At 33.5% G+C, this 18,945-nt stretch overlaps 1 protein-coding gene across 1 annotated transcript in view; it reads left to right on the top strand.

Moving 5' to 3' along the window:
• Positions 1–17,844, top strand: part of LOC114325699 (endocuticle structural glycoprotein ABD-5-like) — a 32,234-nt gene extending 14,390 nt beyond the window's left edge. Inside the window, exon 3 of the mRNA XM_028273830.2 lies at positions 17,426–17,844. Within this exon, the coding sequence (XP_028129631.2) occupies positions 17,426–17,735 (310 nt within the window). The 3' untranslated portion in view covers positions 17,736–17,844. The remainder of the gene's footprint in view (positions 1–17,425) is intronic.
• Positions 17,845–18,945: the final 1,101 nt, after the last annotated feature.

Here is an 18,945-nt window from a genome sequence, read left to right as displayed (position 1 = left end):
TTATTTAGAATTGTAGAGTACACATATGGTAAACAAATACCCGTAGTCCTTGAGTACCTATATATTAGTTATTTTTATCATCATTATTATTATTTATAATAGTTGTTTACTTCTTAATCGATCATAAATGATCGGCTAGATAAGGTAAATAACAATCAAGATGTAGGTTGTTTATGTGCTTTTAACACACATTAATTTATCCGAAAGACAAAGATGAATATCTCAGTAATTTGGGAAGATGTAGCGATTTTTTCGAAGAAAATCTTATGAAATAAACAATCTGCTTATATCTTTGTAGGTAATTGCGTAGGCAAATTAAATTTAAAAGCACTTAAATATGTATAGTCTTGCTTAGTTTGGATATTTGTCTTGTAAAAAGTGTGGGTGAGATGGGTCAGACGAAAACTAATTTCTTTTATGACCTCGAACATGATAGCAAAATCAATCTATTATTTGCTAAAAACGAACATTTATAACATTTTTCCGCAAATCGCCAGGAAATTTTGACATTCCTGTCAAAATTTCTTGAAGAAAAAGTCAGGACTTCCTTACTGTAAGGAAATGTCATTTCCTTACTGTAAGGAAATGATATTTCCGTACAGTTGTTAGTGTTAAATTTATAAGCGTCAAGTTTGACAATTCAACCTCAATACGTTTCCATAGTAACTCAAGTAATTTTATTAGGAATTTCAAAGCACCATTTATTTGGGAATAAAATTATCGCGTTTTTTTTAAATCAATCAATATCTGTCGAATTTTAAACGATTTGCGGTAAAATAGTATGTTTACCTCGTAGGAAAAGCCACATTCCTGGACTCTGTGTTGCTAAGTCTCGGCTTGCGCCTCGACTTAGCAATCTTCACAGTCGTCCAGGAATGTTAAGCTTTTCCTACCCGGTAAACAATGTACTATTTTTTAATTCCTGTGGTTTGATAGTACAATATACCGCAATTGTGGTTTGGTATCATTTTACATCAAGGCTGTTGATCCCATTGTGTGGTCTGATTGCAATAAACATTCGCTATGACTCTTTTAGGACAGATATAATAAAGCTGAATAAGGACAATCCAACAAAAGGGATAAAATGAAGAATTAGATTAGCATGGGCATCATTTGGTAAACTATCATATATTGTAAAAAATAAAAAGTACCCTCAATATGCGCAAGAAATTATCCAACCAGTGCATATTACCAGTTATCACATATGGCTCACAAACATGGACGTTCACAAAGTAGAACATCGACAGGATATCCAAAACACAAAGAACAATGGAAAGACAAATGCTGGGTATCGGTCTAAAAGACAGGAAAATAAACTTACGGATCAGGGAAAAACCAAAGGTGAACGATGTATTAAGACAGGTTGCAAAACTTAAATGGAACTTCGCCGGCCACATCCTGCGGCAAAAAGATGAAAGATGGAATAAACTAATTCTACATGGCATCCAGGGAAACAGAAAAGAAAAAGAGGAAGGCCAAAGATGAGATGGACGGACGACCTTAAGAGAACTGCAGTAACGGATTGAATGCAGATCGCCCAGAATAGAGACCAATGAGGATTAACAGGGGAAGCCTATGCCTAGGAATGGGCATTTAAGGCTGATTAGATAGACAGATAGATGGTTCTTCTATCCCGGCGGTCAATATTAATTTCTCCGAGTATCTCTATGAGATTTTCTGTTAAATTTTATCGAATGTCTTTTCAAAGTGTACCTACAACAGGTCCTGATTCATATCCCAACGCTTTTGCGCCAATAGAAAAATAGCAAACAATGCCTCTCTTGTACCCATACTCCTTCTAAATACTAATTAAATCTTAATAACTATAGAGACTCCTAACTAAAATGTAGATAAATCTGCTTTTTTGGGCAGTGGTATGGATGTCGAATCTATCGAATATTTTGCAATAACTCGTCTTAAATAAATTCATCATTAGAATATGACAGAATATAACTCTTGTTAAATAAATTATAGAGACATTGGCTAATATAATACCGAGACTGTACAAATAAACAAAAGTGCAAATAAAGCTAGGTAATGACATAATAAAAACAATTATCGCAACAAAAGGCATCAAACAAGAATGAGGTATATCTACACTTTTTAATATACATAATACATCAGGTTTCAAAAGATGCTATAGAAAATGTGGAACAATGGGTATGTCAGTACAAGATAATAATATATTATATGCAAAAATACCAAGTTTCTTGTAAAAGGTATATATTAAAATACCCTAAATAAGGGTCACAATACAAAACGTTTTCGGATTAAGGAATCCATCATCAGTGTTTAAAAGCCCTAAAATTAAGTATAACCTAATTAAATGAGATAAAAGTTAAAATTGACAGAGGTTTTCAAGAACAAGAGGTCATACTTACAAAATTTGCATGCCTGAGCCACCAAAATGTATCGGGTAAAAACCCTTTAAATGTAAATAATAAGGATGTTTTACATATTTATATAAAATTCATTGGATGGTATAGATAAGCCTGGATGTTACCCAGGGCAACACAGGACTCTCTCCACGTGGTTGGAACTTTTTTTGGAGAAAACCTCACATATTGGATTTCAATGGCCAACTGACAAATGAATTCAAGAGCAACCCAAAATGACATCAAGAACTGTCAATGTAACCTAGTTGTAATGTTACTTCAGCCACAACATTAAAGATTAATTTAAATGTTTTAAGATAAAAAAACAGTATCAAATTTACAAATAGTAAAAATAAAAGATGTTCACAAAATATGAAAGATTTTATTCTAAAAATAATGCATTAATTAAGTATTCAAAATAGGGAAATGAAATGTTTACGTTACAGGAAGTTATGCAGTCAACAATACCAATAGGTGTTGTATTGGTGGTATAAAATTGTCAATACGATTACACAAATAATGGTAAAGGTCTTATACTAGGAACACAAAATAGTATGTAATGTGTACATATGTGTACGATTTTAAAAGTATTGATGAAATGATAATTGTTTAATGACTGATAACTTTCTTGGTAGTCGACCCCACATAAATTGTATAATGATAGAAAAAGTGATATGATAATTGTAAAAATACTGTTTTGTTTTTATCTGATTTTTATCTGAAAATGAGACTAAAGTAACTTGATGAAACTGAGTCCTCCAGAGACCTGACATCAAATTGGTTAAAAATGAAATGGTTGTAAAGTACGGGGGGAGTAGGACGGTATGAGAAGTCTGACAGAGTATGTTGTGATATTGGACCATGTAAGATGTGTAGTGTGTTGTTATGAAATAATAGTTATCTAATCTATAAGCTATGAGATGAGGCTAAGAAGACAGGTGGCTGGAATGAGACTCAATTCTGATGGATGTGGTTGTATATGTGATGTAGGAGCTAAATTTTGGAAAATTAAGCTGGTGTGAAATAATGAGGATGTAAGAGGATGAGGTACAAATGAATATTAAAGAGTTAAAGTAAGATGTTGCTTATCGACAATTGGGAGTGAAATAGATGTATGTGGTCGTCATGAATGGTGTAGCAGAGAAGAGGAAATTGTATCTGATGTGGTTTATGAAAAAAGTTGACGGTGTAGGGGTTGAAAATCTCGGTTAAATGACACATGGCGATTGACACAGTTAGGACTTCTCTGCTTCTCTTTAACTATTTCTAAGTCTTCATACAGGTCCAATTTTAGGAAGTTTTTTTGTGAAATATTATGTAATAACGAGACATCTTCTGGGATATTAAGGGTATGTTTGTTTTTTAAAAGATGTTGAGAGAAAGTAGAAGTGTTTTCTCTTTTGGTGTGCTCTAAGGAGCGTGAAGATAAGGATCTACAGGTCCTACCTATATATGTAGCGTCACAATCAGAACATTGTAATCTATACACACCACTACGATCCATGTAGTTGATATGGTCTTTGGAATTGGTAAGACACTGTCCCAGATTGTTGGGCACTTTGAAAGAAAAATGAGTATTATCAACTGCTCTTTTAAGAATATATCTAATGTCTCCAGAAAGACGTTCATGAAGATATGGTAAGGAAGCATATGAGGGTTTGAAGGTCAAGTCTCTAGGGAAAGCAGTCTCTCTCAAGACTCTAAGGTATCTCTTTTGAATAAGTTTGTAGACAATATTAGGATCGTAACCGTTGTTGAACGCTATTTGACGAAGAATATTAAGTTCTTTATCATAGTTTGATGGTGATAAAGGAATAGTTTCAAGTCTATGGATGTAACTATGGAAAGCTGCATATTTATGTGACATAGGGTGGTTAGAAGATAAAGGTATGACATGATCAGTCTGTGTTGGTTTCCTATAGATACTGAAATCGAAATGGTCATCTAATCTGGTAATAGTGAGATCAAGAAAGTTAATTGATTGGGAAGATTCTAGTTCCATAGTGAACTTGATGTTAGGGTGGATTTGATTGACTTTAGAAAGCAACAGGTCAGCTGAATTAGAATTACCGGAAATGAAAAGCATCATTAACAACTTGACGAATTTCACCCCTCGCTTCTCAGTCAAAAACACCATTCAACTAGTCAACAATCTCCAACAAATAAACCTTCGTCCCAACATTACTATGCTTTCACTTGATGTTAGCAACCTTTTCACTTCTGTCCCTAAACTTGAAACTATTAATCTGGTACATTCTCTTCTAAGAGCCAACTCTATTACTACGTCTACCACTAATTCCATCATCCAATTACTACAATTTTGTCTAGCTCAAGACTTCTTTGTATTTAATAATAAATTTTATAGACAACCTGATGGCCTAGCCATGGGTAGTTGTTTATCCCCTCTCCTAGCTGATATTTTCATGGATCATTTAGAATCCACTCATATCATGAAAAAATCCGGAAATACTCCATTGGTTTAGATATGTAGATGATATGTTGCTTTTCATTTCCGGTAATTCTAATTCAGCTGACCTGTTGCTTTCTAAAGTCAATCAAATCCACCCTAACATCAAGTTCACTATGGAACTAGAATCTTTCCAATCAATTAACTTTCTTGATCTCACTATTACCAGATTAGATGACCATTTCGATTTCAGTATCTATAGGAAACCAACACAGGCTGATCATGTCATACCTTTATCTTCTAACCACCCTAGGTCACATAAATATGCAGCTTTCCATAGTTACATCCATAGACTTGAAACTATTCCTTTATCACCATCAAACTATGATAAAGAACTTAATATTCTTCGTCAAATAGCGTTCAACAACGGTTACGATCCTAATATTGTCTACAAACTTATTCAAAAGAGACACCTTAGAGTCTTGAGAGAGACTGCTTTCCCTAGAGACTTGACCTTCAAACCCTCATATGCTTCCTTACCATATCTTCATGAACGTCTTTCTGGAGACATTAGATATATTCTTAAAAGAGCAGTTGATAATACTCATTTTTCTTTCAAAGTGCCCAACAATCTGGGACAGTGTCTTATCAATTCCAAAGACCATATCAACTACATGGATCGTAGTGGTGTGTATAGATTACAATGTTCTGATTGTGACGCTACATATATAGGTAGGACCTGTAGATCCTTATCTTCACGCTCCTTAGAGCACACCAAAAGGGAAAACACTTCTACTTTCTCTCAACATCTTGTAAAAAACAAACATACCCTTAATATCCCAGAAGATGTCTCGTTATTACATAATATTTCACAAAAAAACTTCCTAAAATTGGACCTGTATGAAGACTTAGAAATAGTTAAAGAGAAGCAGAGAAGTCCTAACTGTGTCAATCGCCATGTGTCATTTAACCGAGATTTTCAACCCCTACACCGTCAACTTTTTTCATAAACCACATCAGATACAATTTCCTCTTCTCCGCTACACCATTCATGACGACCACATACATCTATTTCACTCCCAATTGTCGATAAACAACATCTTACTTTAACTCTTTAATATTCATTTGTACCTCATCCTCTTACATCCTCATTATTTCACACCAGCTTAATTTTCCAAAATTTAGCTCCTACATCACATATACAACCACATCCATCAGAATTGAGTCTCATTCCAGCCACCTGTCTTCTTAGCCTCATCTCATAGCTTATAGATTAGATAACTATTATTTCATAACAATACACTACACATCTTCCATGGTCCAATATCACAACATACTCTGTCAGACTTCTCATACCGTCCTACTCCCCCCCGTACTTTACAACCATTTCATTTTTAACCAATTTGATGTCAGGTCTCTGGAGGACTCAGTTTCATCAAGTTACTTTAGTCTCATTTTCAGATAAAAATCAGATAAAAACAAAACAGTATTTTTACAATTATCATATCACTTTTTCTATCATTATACAATTTATGTGGGGTCGACTACCAAGAAAGTTATCAGTCATTAAACAATTATCATTTCATCAATACTTTTAAAATCGTACACATATGTACACATTACATACTATTTTGTGTTCCTAGTATAAGACCTTTACCATTATTTGTCTAATCGTATTGACAATTTTATACCACCAATACAACACCTATTGGTATTGTTGACTGCATAACTTCCTGTAACGTAAACATTTCATTTCCCTATTTTGAATACTTAATTAATGCATTATTTTTAGAATAAAATCTTTCATATTTTGTGAACATCTTTTATTTTTACTATTTGTAAATTTGATACTGTTTTTTTATCTTAAAACATTTAAATTAATCTTTAATGTTGTGGCTGAAGTAACATTACAACTAGGTTACATTGACAGTTCTTGATGTCATTTTGGGTTTCTCTTGAATTCATTTGTCAGTTGGCCATTGAAATCCAATATGTGAGGTTTTCTCCAAAAAAAGTTCCAACCACGTGGAGAGAGTCCTGTGTTGCCCTGGGTAACATCCAGGTTTATCTATACCATCCAATGAATTTTATATAAATATGTAAAACATCCTTATTATTTACATTTAAAGGGTTTTTACCCGATACATTTTGGTGGCTCAGGCATGCAAATTTTGTAAGTATGACCTCTTGTTCTTGAAAACCTCTGTCAATTTTAACTTTTATCTCATTTAATTAGGTTATACTTAATTTTAGGGCTTTTAAACACTGATGATGGATTCCTTAATCCGAAAACGTTTTGTATTGTGACCCTTATTTAGGGTATTTTAATATATACCTTTTACAAGAAACTTGGTATTTTTGTGATTTATGGTATACAGCCAGCTACAGGAAGTTTATTTTCCTCCTGGATTTTGTATATTATATGCCTTACTTTCGTCTGATGACCAGTTCAAGTCATTTTTGCATAAGACAGAGAAAATATGGAATTTGTGATAAGGAAGTTAAAAAAAGAGTATGAGCTATGAACACTCAAGATAAATATGTGTAAGACGGAATACTTGTTATTAGAATATATTATATAATTTCTTCATAAGACAGAGAAGACATGTAATGTATGATATGAAAATAATTAAAGAAACAGTATAAGCTATGAGGACTTAAGATACATATTTTAAGAGCGAACACTTATTGGATCTGACGTTGCTGATTTTAACTTAAATTTAGAAGATACTAATAAAAGTTGTAAGTATTTAAGTATAATGATAAGCCGAGGGGGTACTTGTATGAAATACAATAAATAAATGAAAATGGCATCGGAAAAAAAAGCCGCAAATCACTTCTGGAGTGATATGTAACAACACTCTAACAAAAAAAAAAAAAGAAAAAAAAGAATGTGTGTGTACTTTGTACGCACGTAAGAAGTTATACTTCTAATATATGATTATATGATTATAAACGAAATTAATATACTTTTTATTTATATTTTATTTAAATAAAAAACTAATTTATACTTGCTACTTCTCAAACCTTTTTATTAAAACAGTGCCAAAAATTAAAATAATAAAAGAATAAAACACACACAAACACATTAAAAATGCCACAAATGATTTCTGAACATTAATTGTCGGAAAATGTTTTAACTAAATACGTATTTTCTGAAAACAAAATTATATAATAAATATACTTACAATCATAAAATGTATAAAAAAAAATAAAAAAATAAAAGTTTCTATTGGGATTTGAACCAACTTACCAGCGCGGCTGGTATTGGCGTTGTATTGGGGTTCACTCGCATTAAACGCTTCGCCACGGAGACAGTGTGTCATTATGTGCGAAGATTGACCAAATAAACGGATTAAACGTTTGACATTTTTGAATTATGTAAATCAAATAATTTTGATTTTGAATTGAAATGATTTAGAATTGAAAAAATACAACAAAACATAGAGTAAGAAAACAATATATTAGGTGAATATTGATAGAAATTTTGATGGTAATGAAATTATGTAGGTACCTATGATAATACATTTACAATTATTACGTACCTGTTGCTTTAAAAACTATTTAAAAATCACTACAATTATAAACTTTTTTGTTTCTGTCCTCACAACAATAAAACTAATATATTATACATACATTTGTTTACCTTCATATTGAACAATTATTTATTATTGACAGATCATTTCAACATCCAATCAGAGCCCGTATAACGACTAATAAATTTCGCAATCACTTGCATCGTGCAAAGTGGCTATGTTCAAATATCATAACAAAATTTGAGCAACTATTTTTAAAACACTTACCCTTACCAGTGTAAGATTATTTAGCTTTGAATAAGCGAGATCGTAGGTCGTCCCGGTTGATTGTTGTTATCCACAGTTCTCTACGCCTACGAGCTAATAGGTTTTTTATCAGTAATTTTGCGGCACTCATACTAGTCACAGTTTGATGGGCTTTCACATTGGCATGCAACAATCATCTCTTCTATGTTAATAAGTCCAAAAATATAATATGAAGACTATTTAAAAAGGCAGTATAACCATTAACTAACTTTTTGTTTGTTGTTTCTCTTCCTACAAATTTTAAAACGCAACAACCATACATATCAAAACCACAGTCCCACAGCTGCCATATTGAATAATTTTTGTCATGTCATTTGAACATCCAATCAGAACAAAGTTGTAATGCGACTGCGCCGGGATCAAAGGTTTTAATCCTATTAAAATTCACCCTCATATCGCGCGTAAAGAAGTATAACTTCAAATAAGGATCTTTTAGAGCATAGTGCTGAATATTACCCTATATGGAGGGGAAGTATGGTCAATTGGCAATGACAACAACAATAGAAATAAAACACAAACAGTTGAATTGGATTTTGTGAAAAGATAGAATAAGAACAGAGGAAATATGGAATAGAATGAAAGTAGAATGCTCAATAACAAAAAAATTGAAACACAGAGCCCTGCTGTAGTACGGGCACGTACAAACAATTTAAGAGCACATGTGGCCGAAAAGAATATTGACTGGGACCCACCGGGAAGAAAACAGAGATGAAGACTTGCCATGAGATGGAAATCGTACAAAGGAAATGCTATGATAGATAGAGAGCTCTTAGAAGGTGGTTGAGATAATAGAGTGCTTTGGAGAACGAAGACGGTGAACTCAAAATAGAAAAATCCGAAGAAGAGAAAATTAAGAAATATGTTAAAAAGGTTAGTAGCTATTATTTATCTTCATAAAAAAACCTTGAATGTTTTGATAGATTTTTCGACCTAAAATCGTAAATTAAAAACTCATTATCTAAATTAGATGGCCAAATTGCAAAACCGCAAATATCGATTTATTGATATTAAAATAATTTTTGTGTATGTTTTTGCTATGATGCATGGATCTAATTCGATTTCATAAAATACAAATTAAACCAATTATTATTAACATCACTTCGCCAAAATGCTGATGCAATAATCTATTATCTTAATCTTCAGCTGTCTTCTAAATAAACAAATAATTGGATTTGGTTAATTTGAAGTCTCTAGCGGTATTTGCAGGAATCTTTTAAAATTAAAAGCATTTTATTCTAGGTAATAATGATAGTTCCTGGTGAAGTCGTGTATTTGTGACCTTTTCAAAAAGGCAAGACATTTTCATAATTGCATTCATAGTTGTTGTAAAAATAAAGATTAGCGTTAAATCCGTGTGAGATGCAAAAATTAAATGAAGATACGCAGTAAACGTCAACCATTTGGTATTTTGTAATATACAGTGTGTCAATTTGAAAAAACCACCCTCTATAATTTGGATTACTGGGTATATGATTAAGACACGTTAATACAAAGTGCTTTTTGCAAAAAATGAATTAAATGAACCGAATATTTTAAACATGAAAATATCACCAAATAAAACAAAAAGTGTGGTAATCTCTAATGATCCAATAAGGTGCAAGCTGAAAGTGGACATCAAAATAATTCAGTAAGAAAGAATTGTATTAGCTACCTGGGAGTACTAATGCACGGTTATAGAGATACAGAAACGGAAGTTGCCCAACAAATAAAAAAAGCCAACAGAATAGCAGGATGTCTTAACTCCCTCAGCGCCAGTGTATCCTTTTAGATACACACTGTCCTCAACGCTGTGTACCAAAAAAGATACACATGGCTCGTTGTATTGGATATGTTGTGTCTGCTAAATGTACACATTTTCTTAAGTTTTTATATGTAGAGGATAATGTTATGGCCTGAGCCAATTTCCTGGTATAACTGGGTTTGGCCTTAGACATGAAAATATAAATTCTATGTAACTAGAAATTCATATAAAAAATGTTATTCTAGTACATAACTATTTGAACCCATTCGCCCAAAAACATTTTGGCCCATAATGAAAATACACACTATATGGCGCCACACACATCTACGGACAGAAACAAAGGCCAAGATTTATAGGACAGTAGTTAGTCCAATTATGACTTACACTGCGGAAACAAGACCTGACACCATCATCATTCTCTTTGCCTTATCCCTATGCGGGGTCGGCTTCCCTAATTGCATTTCTCCACACAATTCTCTCTTGGGTCATATCAATGTTAATCCAATTTACCAACATGTTCTGCCTTATCGCCTCCCCCCAGGTCTTTTTTGGTCTTCCTCTCCTACTCCTAGGAATCTGCACTTCAGCTATTCTTCGTATTGGGTGATTAACGTCTCGACGTTGAACATGACCAAACCATCTTAACCTATGCTCTCTCATTTTGGCATCAATTGGTGCCACACCTAAACTTCCCCTAATATTCTCATTTCCAAATTTTATCCTCCTTTGTCATTCCACTCATCCATCTAAGCATTCTCATTTCCGCCACATGCATTCGTTCTTCCTCTTTCTTTTTCACTGTCCAACATTAAGTTCCGTACATCATAGCCGGTCTTATGGCTGTTTTATAGAATTTTCCCTTCGGCTTCATTAGGATTTTTCTGTCACACAACACACCACTCGCTTCTTTCCACTTCATCCATCCAGCAATAATTCTACTGCATTCATCTCCATATATTTTTCCATTAGTCGGTAATACCGATCCTAGGTACTTAAAATATTGCTTTTCACAATAATTTCACCATCCAAAAATGCCATTTTATTTGTAGTAGCTCCATCTTTAAATGAACATTCCAAATACTCTGTTTTTGTACTACTAAGTTTTAAACCTCTTTCCTCCAGAGCTTGTCTCCACTGTTCCAGTTTTTGTACTAAGTCTCTTTCACTATTTCCTACTAACACGACATCATCAGCATACATTAAGCACCATGGAATGTTACCCTGTAGTTTCGCTGTTATCTGGTCCAAAACTAATGAGAATAAATACGGACTAAGCACAGAGCTATGGACCTTGACAAAGGCAAACATGGATAAAATAATGAAGACACAAAGAGCCATGGAGAGAGCAATGTTAGGAGTAAAATTGACAGACAAAAAGCAAAACAACTGGGTCAGAAATAGAACAAAAGTCAAAGACGCAGGCCAACATATAGCCAGGCTAAAATGGAGCTTCGCAGGTCACAACGCTAGACAAACGGACAATAGCTGGAAAAGTGCGATACAACAATGGAGACCATGGACAGGAAAGAGAGCAAGAGGACGACCCCAGATGAGATGGGGAGACGACATTAAAAAGATAGGGGGAACGCACTGGAAACAGAAAGCACTAAACAGAAGCGAATGGAGGAAACTGGGGGAAGCCTATGTTCAAAATTGGACGAATTAAAGGGCAAAAGAAGAAGAAGCCTTGGTGCAATCCTACTTTCACATTAAATTTATCAATCTCTCCCACACCTGTCCTAACACTAGTCGTTACTCCCTCATACATATCCCTTACAATCTTTACATATTCACCAGGGACTTCTTTCTTATTGAGTGCCCACCACAGAATCTCTCGAGGGACTCTATCATATGCTTTCTCAAGATCAATGGATACCATATGAGCGTTTGTTTCTTTACTCCTCTATTTTTCCATCAACTGCCTTATAATGAAAACGGACCTGACACCACAAGGACAAGAAGACTGATGGAAACCTGTGAAATGAAAATAATCCGAGGTATCACAGGAAAATCATTATGGGACAGACACCGTAGCACAGACCTCATGCAAGGATGTACTATAGAGAACATAAACGACTGGACACTGAAAAGAAAAAAGAATGGTATAGCCATATATATAAGCAGAATGGGAGAAAGAAGACTGGTAAATATAGCACAAGACAGATCACCAAAAGGCCGATGGAGTATAGGAAGGCCAAAGAAGAGGTGGAGTGACAACCTGGATATCTAATGAGGTATCCGAAGATAGAACAGGCGCGAGCCTATTAAGGAAGCAGGAAGAAGAAGACAAGAAAAGAAGAAGAAGAAGAAGAAGAAGATTATTTTAAAAACATTATAATGCCAAAACTAAGTTTCTTCTTTTTCTTTGCGTGTCGGCTCTTTAAGAAATAACAGTTAGGTATATAATTTCTTATATTATTATTTAACCAGGTTATACTTCGCCTTCCTATGGTCCTTCTGCCCAGCATCTTGATCTGTAGAAGGTGCTCCAGAGTAAATTTCTCTATTGGAAAAGTTCTAAAAGACAAAGTAAGAAACAATTTATTAACAAAAATATAAAAGCGCTCGCATGTGGATTTATTTTATAAAAATGATGGTATTAGTCGCAGCAATAAAGCACCGAACCTCCGAAAAAAAAACCACAAGACGGATTTTAATAATTCTTTTTTGCATTCGATTCGTAAATACGCCAGGAAACTTTGCTACCTCGAGTCATGATATAATATTGAAAAACTGCATACAAAAAATGTATTCTTAACCCGCGAGTAGTCGCGCTCTTAGATAGAATCTCACATTTTATCCTTTTTCGCGATAACTTGATGAAAACTTTTGCAATTTTGAAAAAATTTCGTAAGTGCCTCGAGAAAGAGTGTAGTAATGCGTAGGTATTTTTTTCTTCTTCTTCTTTTTGTGGAATTTATGGCTTTGGGGAGAGCCAATTAGCTTTAATAATTGTTAGAAATAATATTTCTAATATAGCAAGTAAACAAAAATACTATAAAATAAAAATTTGTTGTAAATTTGTACTTAAACTAGTATTGTGAGATGAAATTAACACGCGACTTTTCACGTTACAGAAGTGAGCGCGACTACTCCCGGGTTAAAATTCATCTCAAACAGACAATAAAGGAAAATTCAGAACTCGTCAATTATCGGCAGAAATGAGTTCAATTTTGTTACACTGTGGTTTTTGGGGTCGCTAAAAACGAATATGACGTCAAAAGTGATCTCCGGAGTACCTGGTGCCCAAGGCAGTGGGGGATCCAGCAGGCTCCAGCATCGTCAAGGAGGGGGGCCGATTTGCTAAATTTCTATGAAAAACAAATGAATAAATGAATGTTTTTATAATGTTTATATAAAAGTTGGTTTGAAAGGGGGCCGGTCGTCCCCATCGCCCTCCCCTGGATCCGCCACTGGCCCAAGGTACCTATTGCTTGAATTGTCTTGTGGAGTTTTCGGCAAATTCATTAAAAAATTAGTCAGAAATCATTACTCGGGGCTTTTTTGACCGCAAACGACGAATATGACATTGGAAGTGATTTTAGGAGTACCTAGTGCCCAGGGTACCTACTATTTACCCCGCCATGTCGAGTTTTCGAAAAAAAATTATTAAAAAATTAGATACAAATAATTACTCGGGTGTTTTTGGGGTCGCTAACGATAAATATGACATCGGAAGTGATCTCCGGAATACCTAGTGCCCAGGGTACCTACCTGTTCTGGAGTTTTCGGCAAATTCATTAAAAAATTAGCCAAAAATCATTACTCGGGGGTTTTTGTGTCGCTGACGACGAACATGACATCCGAAGTGATCTCCGGAGTACCTGGTGCCCAGGGTACCTACTGTTTATCTCGTGACTAATGATTTTTGACTAATTTTTTAATGAATTTGCCAAAAACTCCGATGTCATGTTCGTCGTCAGAGACACCAAAAACCCCCAAGTAATGAATGTTAACTAATGTTTTAATGAATTTGCCGAAAACTCTAGAAAACGAGGTAAACAGTAGGTACCCTGAGTACCAGGTACTCCGTAGATCACTTCCGATGTCATATTTGTCGTCAGCGACACAAAACCCCCCGAGTAATAATTTTTGACTAATGCTTTATTAAATTTTTTGCCGAAAACTCTACAAGACGAAGTAAACAGTAGGTACCCTGGGTACTAGGTACTCCGGAGATCACTTCCGATATCATATTTGTCGCTATCGACCCCAAAAATCACCGAATAATAATTTTTGACTAATTTTTGAATGAATTTGCCGAAAACTCCACAAGACGAGGTAAACAGTAAGTACCCTGGGCACCAGGTACTCCGGAGATCTCTTACGACATCATATTCGTTTTCAGCGACCACAGAGACTCCCGAATAACAAAATTGAACTCATTTCCGCCGATAGTTGGCGAGTTCTGATTTTTTTTTATTGTCTGTTTGAGATGCACTTTACGAATGCATTTTTTGTATGCAGTTTTTCAATATTATCATGGCTCGGGATCACAAAGTTTCCTGGTGCATTCATGAATGGAATGCAACAAGAATTATTCAGATCCGTCTTTCTTTTTTCGGAGGTAAGACCGATTTTAGTGCTTTATTGCTTCGCATATTAGTGGAGTCACTGAAGGTGGATATTAGCTATTAACTCCGATTTCGTTCAACCTCCATCGATTTGCATGAAAATTGGTGAGTGGTTAGAGGATATCTCAAGAAACAAAGGTGACATGGTGAAAACTTGCGCTTTTACACTGAAGGTAGATGCCACCCCTTCTCGGAGTGAAAATTATTATATAAAAAATAACCCCATAATTATATAGTGGGACAAATTCTAAGAAAAATTTTTTATATAAAGTTATTAAAATAAATCAAAACTTTTTGAGTTATTAAAGATCAAAAATTTTAATTTTTCGTAAGAAAAATGCACGTTTTTAACCGATTTTTCATACATAAAACTATAAGTTGTTACAAAAAAGTTATTATTACCAACATTAAAGGTAATAAAAAACTAAATAAACTTCTTACTAAAAAGACGTTTTAGTATTGACTAAAAGTGAGTTATAGATAATTGAATGCATATTTTTCTGGGCGAGTTCCCAAATTGAAGTATTCAAGCTTAAATTACGGGAAAATGATGCATTTTATAACATAAACTTATTAAATATTTGTGAAAGTACTTGGAATATCTATCAAATGAGATACCGAAAAAGTTAATAGCATTAAAATTTATGCCCCAAAAATGTTTCAAACTTTATCTTTTAAAATTTTTTCCAAAAAATGTTATCGTTTTTTTTTAATACCTCCGTTAATTTTTAAGATATCAGGTTCACCTTAAATCGGTTTGAAAGGTAATTAGAAAGGGTATGAAGCCCGGTAAATATAATCTTTTAAACCCCTTACTTTTTAAAAAATCAAAAATTAAATGGCCACGGTTAAGTGGTTCTCGCAGCCAAATTTTAGCTTTACACGTTTCTATCTCGGTTATTTTTCACCCTACAGAAATGGTAAAAAGGTATAATATTGGATATAGAAATAACTAAAATTTGGTTATTTACCATTTTTTACGTATATTGAGTATTTTTATAGTTATTATCAAAAGAAAATGAAAATGACGATAATTTTAAAACTTCTGATTTTTTTAAAAATATCTTTTTTTCAAAAATACGCATTCAAAACCTGTGAAAATTGTTAAAATCATTAACTATGCTAATACAAAGAAATATTTGTAAGGATTAATATAAATTTTAATTTGTGTTGAAATGGCGTATGTTTCATTTTTCACTTTTTCCTAAAAAGTTCGAAAGGGTTCTCTTAATTTCATCGTAACTTGCTTAATTTTGATGCTATTAACTACTTCTGGAGCTAATTTTGTTAGGTATTCTAAAGTACTTTGATAAGTGTTTAGCAGGTATATTTTATAAAATGTATCGTTTTCCCGTTATTTAAGCTTGAATACTTAGATTTGAGTACTCATCGAAAAAAAATATACATTCAATTACCCATAACCATGAAGAGTGGTCTTCATCTTCCACTCTGCATAATTATTTGAAATTTGAAATGGCATAATTATTATAATATTAAGGTCTTTTGACCTAAATATGTAGCTAGTTCCAACTACTTTGGATCTAAAGTTTCTACCACCTGATGATGGACTGATTGGTCCGAAAACGTTTGTGTGATTTTATCCATTTTGGATCATTTTAGAAAAAAATTTTTAATAAATTATATACCATCTACCTACACGTGAGGTTTTTACTTCATTAGTAAGTTTTTTATTATGGTATACAGCCAATGAGAGGAATCTTTTCCTTTTTATTTTAATATAACAAATTTTGCTTATAATTTGTCCCTCTATCGATTTATGGTATTATTTTTAATGCAATAATTTTCACCCCAGAAAAGGGGTGGCATCCACCCCCAGAGTAAAAGCGCAAGTTGGCATCATGTCACCTTTGTTCCTTGAGGTATCCTCTAACTACTCACCAATTTTCATGAAAATCGATGGAGGTTCAAAGAAATCGGAGATGATAACCTTCAGTGAATGCACTATATATCTGTATGACAGTCGTGCTGCTCACAAAACTATTGCAATCATCTGCGTAAATAGTTGAATGTCCAGTTAAAAAATCAACTGTTAAGCGTAGATTTTTCCTGGTTATTTCCAAGTACTTTTCTGATGCTGATTTTCCAACGTCCCTTAGTGTTACCTTGGCAAGTTTACATCCTAGCCCCTCTTTCCATATTTTCACGGATTGCGTGTAGGAGCGTCATTTGGCAGTTTCCGCGATTGTTTTTTTTGACCAGCCAAAACAGATCATCAGGCCCTAAATGTCTCTCTCAGGTGTAACAAATCTGCGTTTCTACAGCTGGTTACTAGATTTTAGTATGGTTACAAAAACAAATCAGAATATCTTTTGTGACTATTCCAAATTGTAATTTTGTCGTTTTAAATTATAATATTTGTAATTAACTATTTTAAGAGGAAATAAGTTTTCACAACAAAATAGCTTCAGAACGACTTATATTCGTATTTTTCTTAATGTAGAAAGTAATAGACTTTTTTATTTTAGGTATGAAACTAGTGATGGAATTAAGCGCCAAGAAACTGGATCATACCAACCTATCAACAAAGAAGACGGCATACTAAAAGTAAATGGACAGTTTGAATACCCATCACCAGACGGATACAAGGTGTCTGTAGTTTTCGTCTCAGATGAAAAAGGTTATCGTCCCAAAGTTTCATTTTCCAGCGGCCCTCCTTTGCTAGGTGGAATACCTGAAGGTGCTTTCATAGTATTCGACAACAGAATCAACCCTGGAGAAAAGTCAATATCCTCTTCAGCTATCGCGTCTTTGGCCGGTGGAGGGTTGGGGAAATAATTTTAATTTATCATGTCGATAATATCTAGAAGTATGTTTTATAATAAAATGACTTTTACTTTATTAAGTAAATAATAGCTTAATAAAAATTTACCTTAATTTAATTAAATTGTTCTTTTGAGATTAATAATTTTATGCATATTTATTACAAGTAAAAAATTGCGGATTAGCATAAAAACCAAGATCACGACTTAGTACTTTTCAAAACAAATTATTATTAGATAGCAATTACCAGCAATTTATTAAAATAAAATATAAGGCCTGGATCCCGCGTACCGAAAAAAGTTTATTAGTAGCAAGCTGAAAATTTGTTAATAGCTTAACGGTTTCTAGTCGGACAAACTTTGATGTAGGGGAATACTGGAATAGGGGAAGTTTTAATTGTGGGACAGGTTAACGAAAACGTCCCATGTATTTTGTCGGACAGAACATCCAATTGATTTGTTACCTTTTCATGAAACTCTTATGCCAAAAATCAGACTGCTGTTTACCACCAACATAATTCCTATCATTTGACATGTTCTACGTGTCAGACTTATTAAAATACCTAACATATTTTTCGGACAAACATTTTTTCATATATTATATAAAGTTTCCTATTAAATAAACTTAAAAACAACCTGCTAGTTTTCACAATCATAAACATGTCAGTTGACACCTTCCAGAATTAAAAGCACGTTCCACAATTATTAAAACTTCCCCTGTTCCAGTGTTGCCATATATCTTAGTTTGTCCTAATAGACACCAAATTTTCAGCTTGATATTATAAACTTTTTTTTGGTACGCGGGCTCCAGGTCTATTTATCATCTCGATAGTAACTAAAAGGATGTTTTATAATAAAAAGACTTTTACTTTATTTATTTAAATAATAGCTTAATAAATATTTACGTTAATTTAATCAAATTGTAAATTAAACCTTAAGGCATTGAGATTTATAATTTTATACATATTAATTAGATGAAATTAGATGACAAGAATGGTGGATTAACATAAAAACGAAGATCACGACTTAAGGAGGTAGGCGCTAAATCTTGATCTAATGCTATTTAAATGCATTAATTTTTTGTTCGAATCCTGAGAAAACTAATAAGTATTTAAACGCAGAATGAAAGATTACGTAAAATTTAGTATATTTAATTTCAAATATTTCATTCTAAGGGACTTTCTATGTTTTTTTCTAAGGGACTTTCGGCCCTCGATAATAATGTA

This window comes from Diabrotica virgifera, chromosome 7 (assembly GCF_917563875.1).
Source record: "Diabrotica virgifera virgifera chromosome 7, PGI_DIABVI_V3a".
Lineage (NCBI taxonomy): Eukaryota > Metazoa > Arthropoda > Insecta > Coleoptera > Chrysomelidae > Diabrotica > Diabrotica virgifera.
The sequence above is the reverse complement of the archived record's forward strand: the minus strand, read 5'-3'. Positions and strand labels throughout refer to the sequence as shown.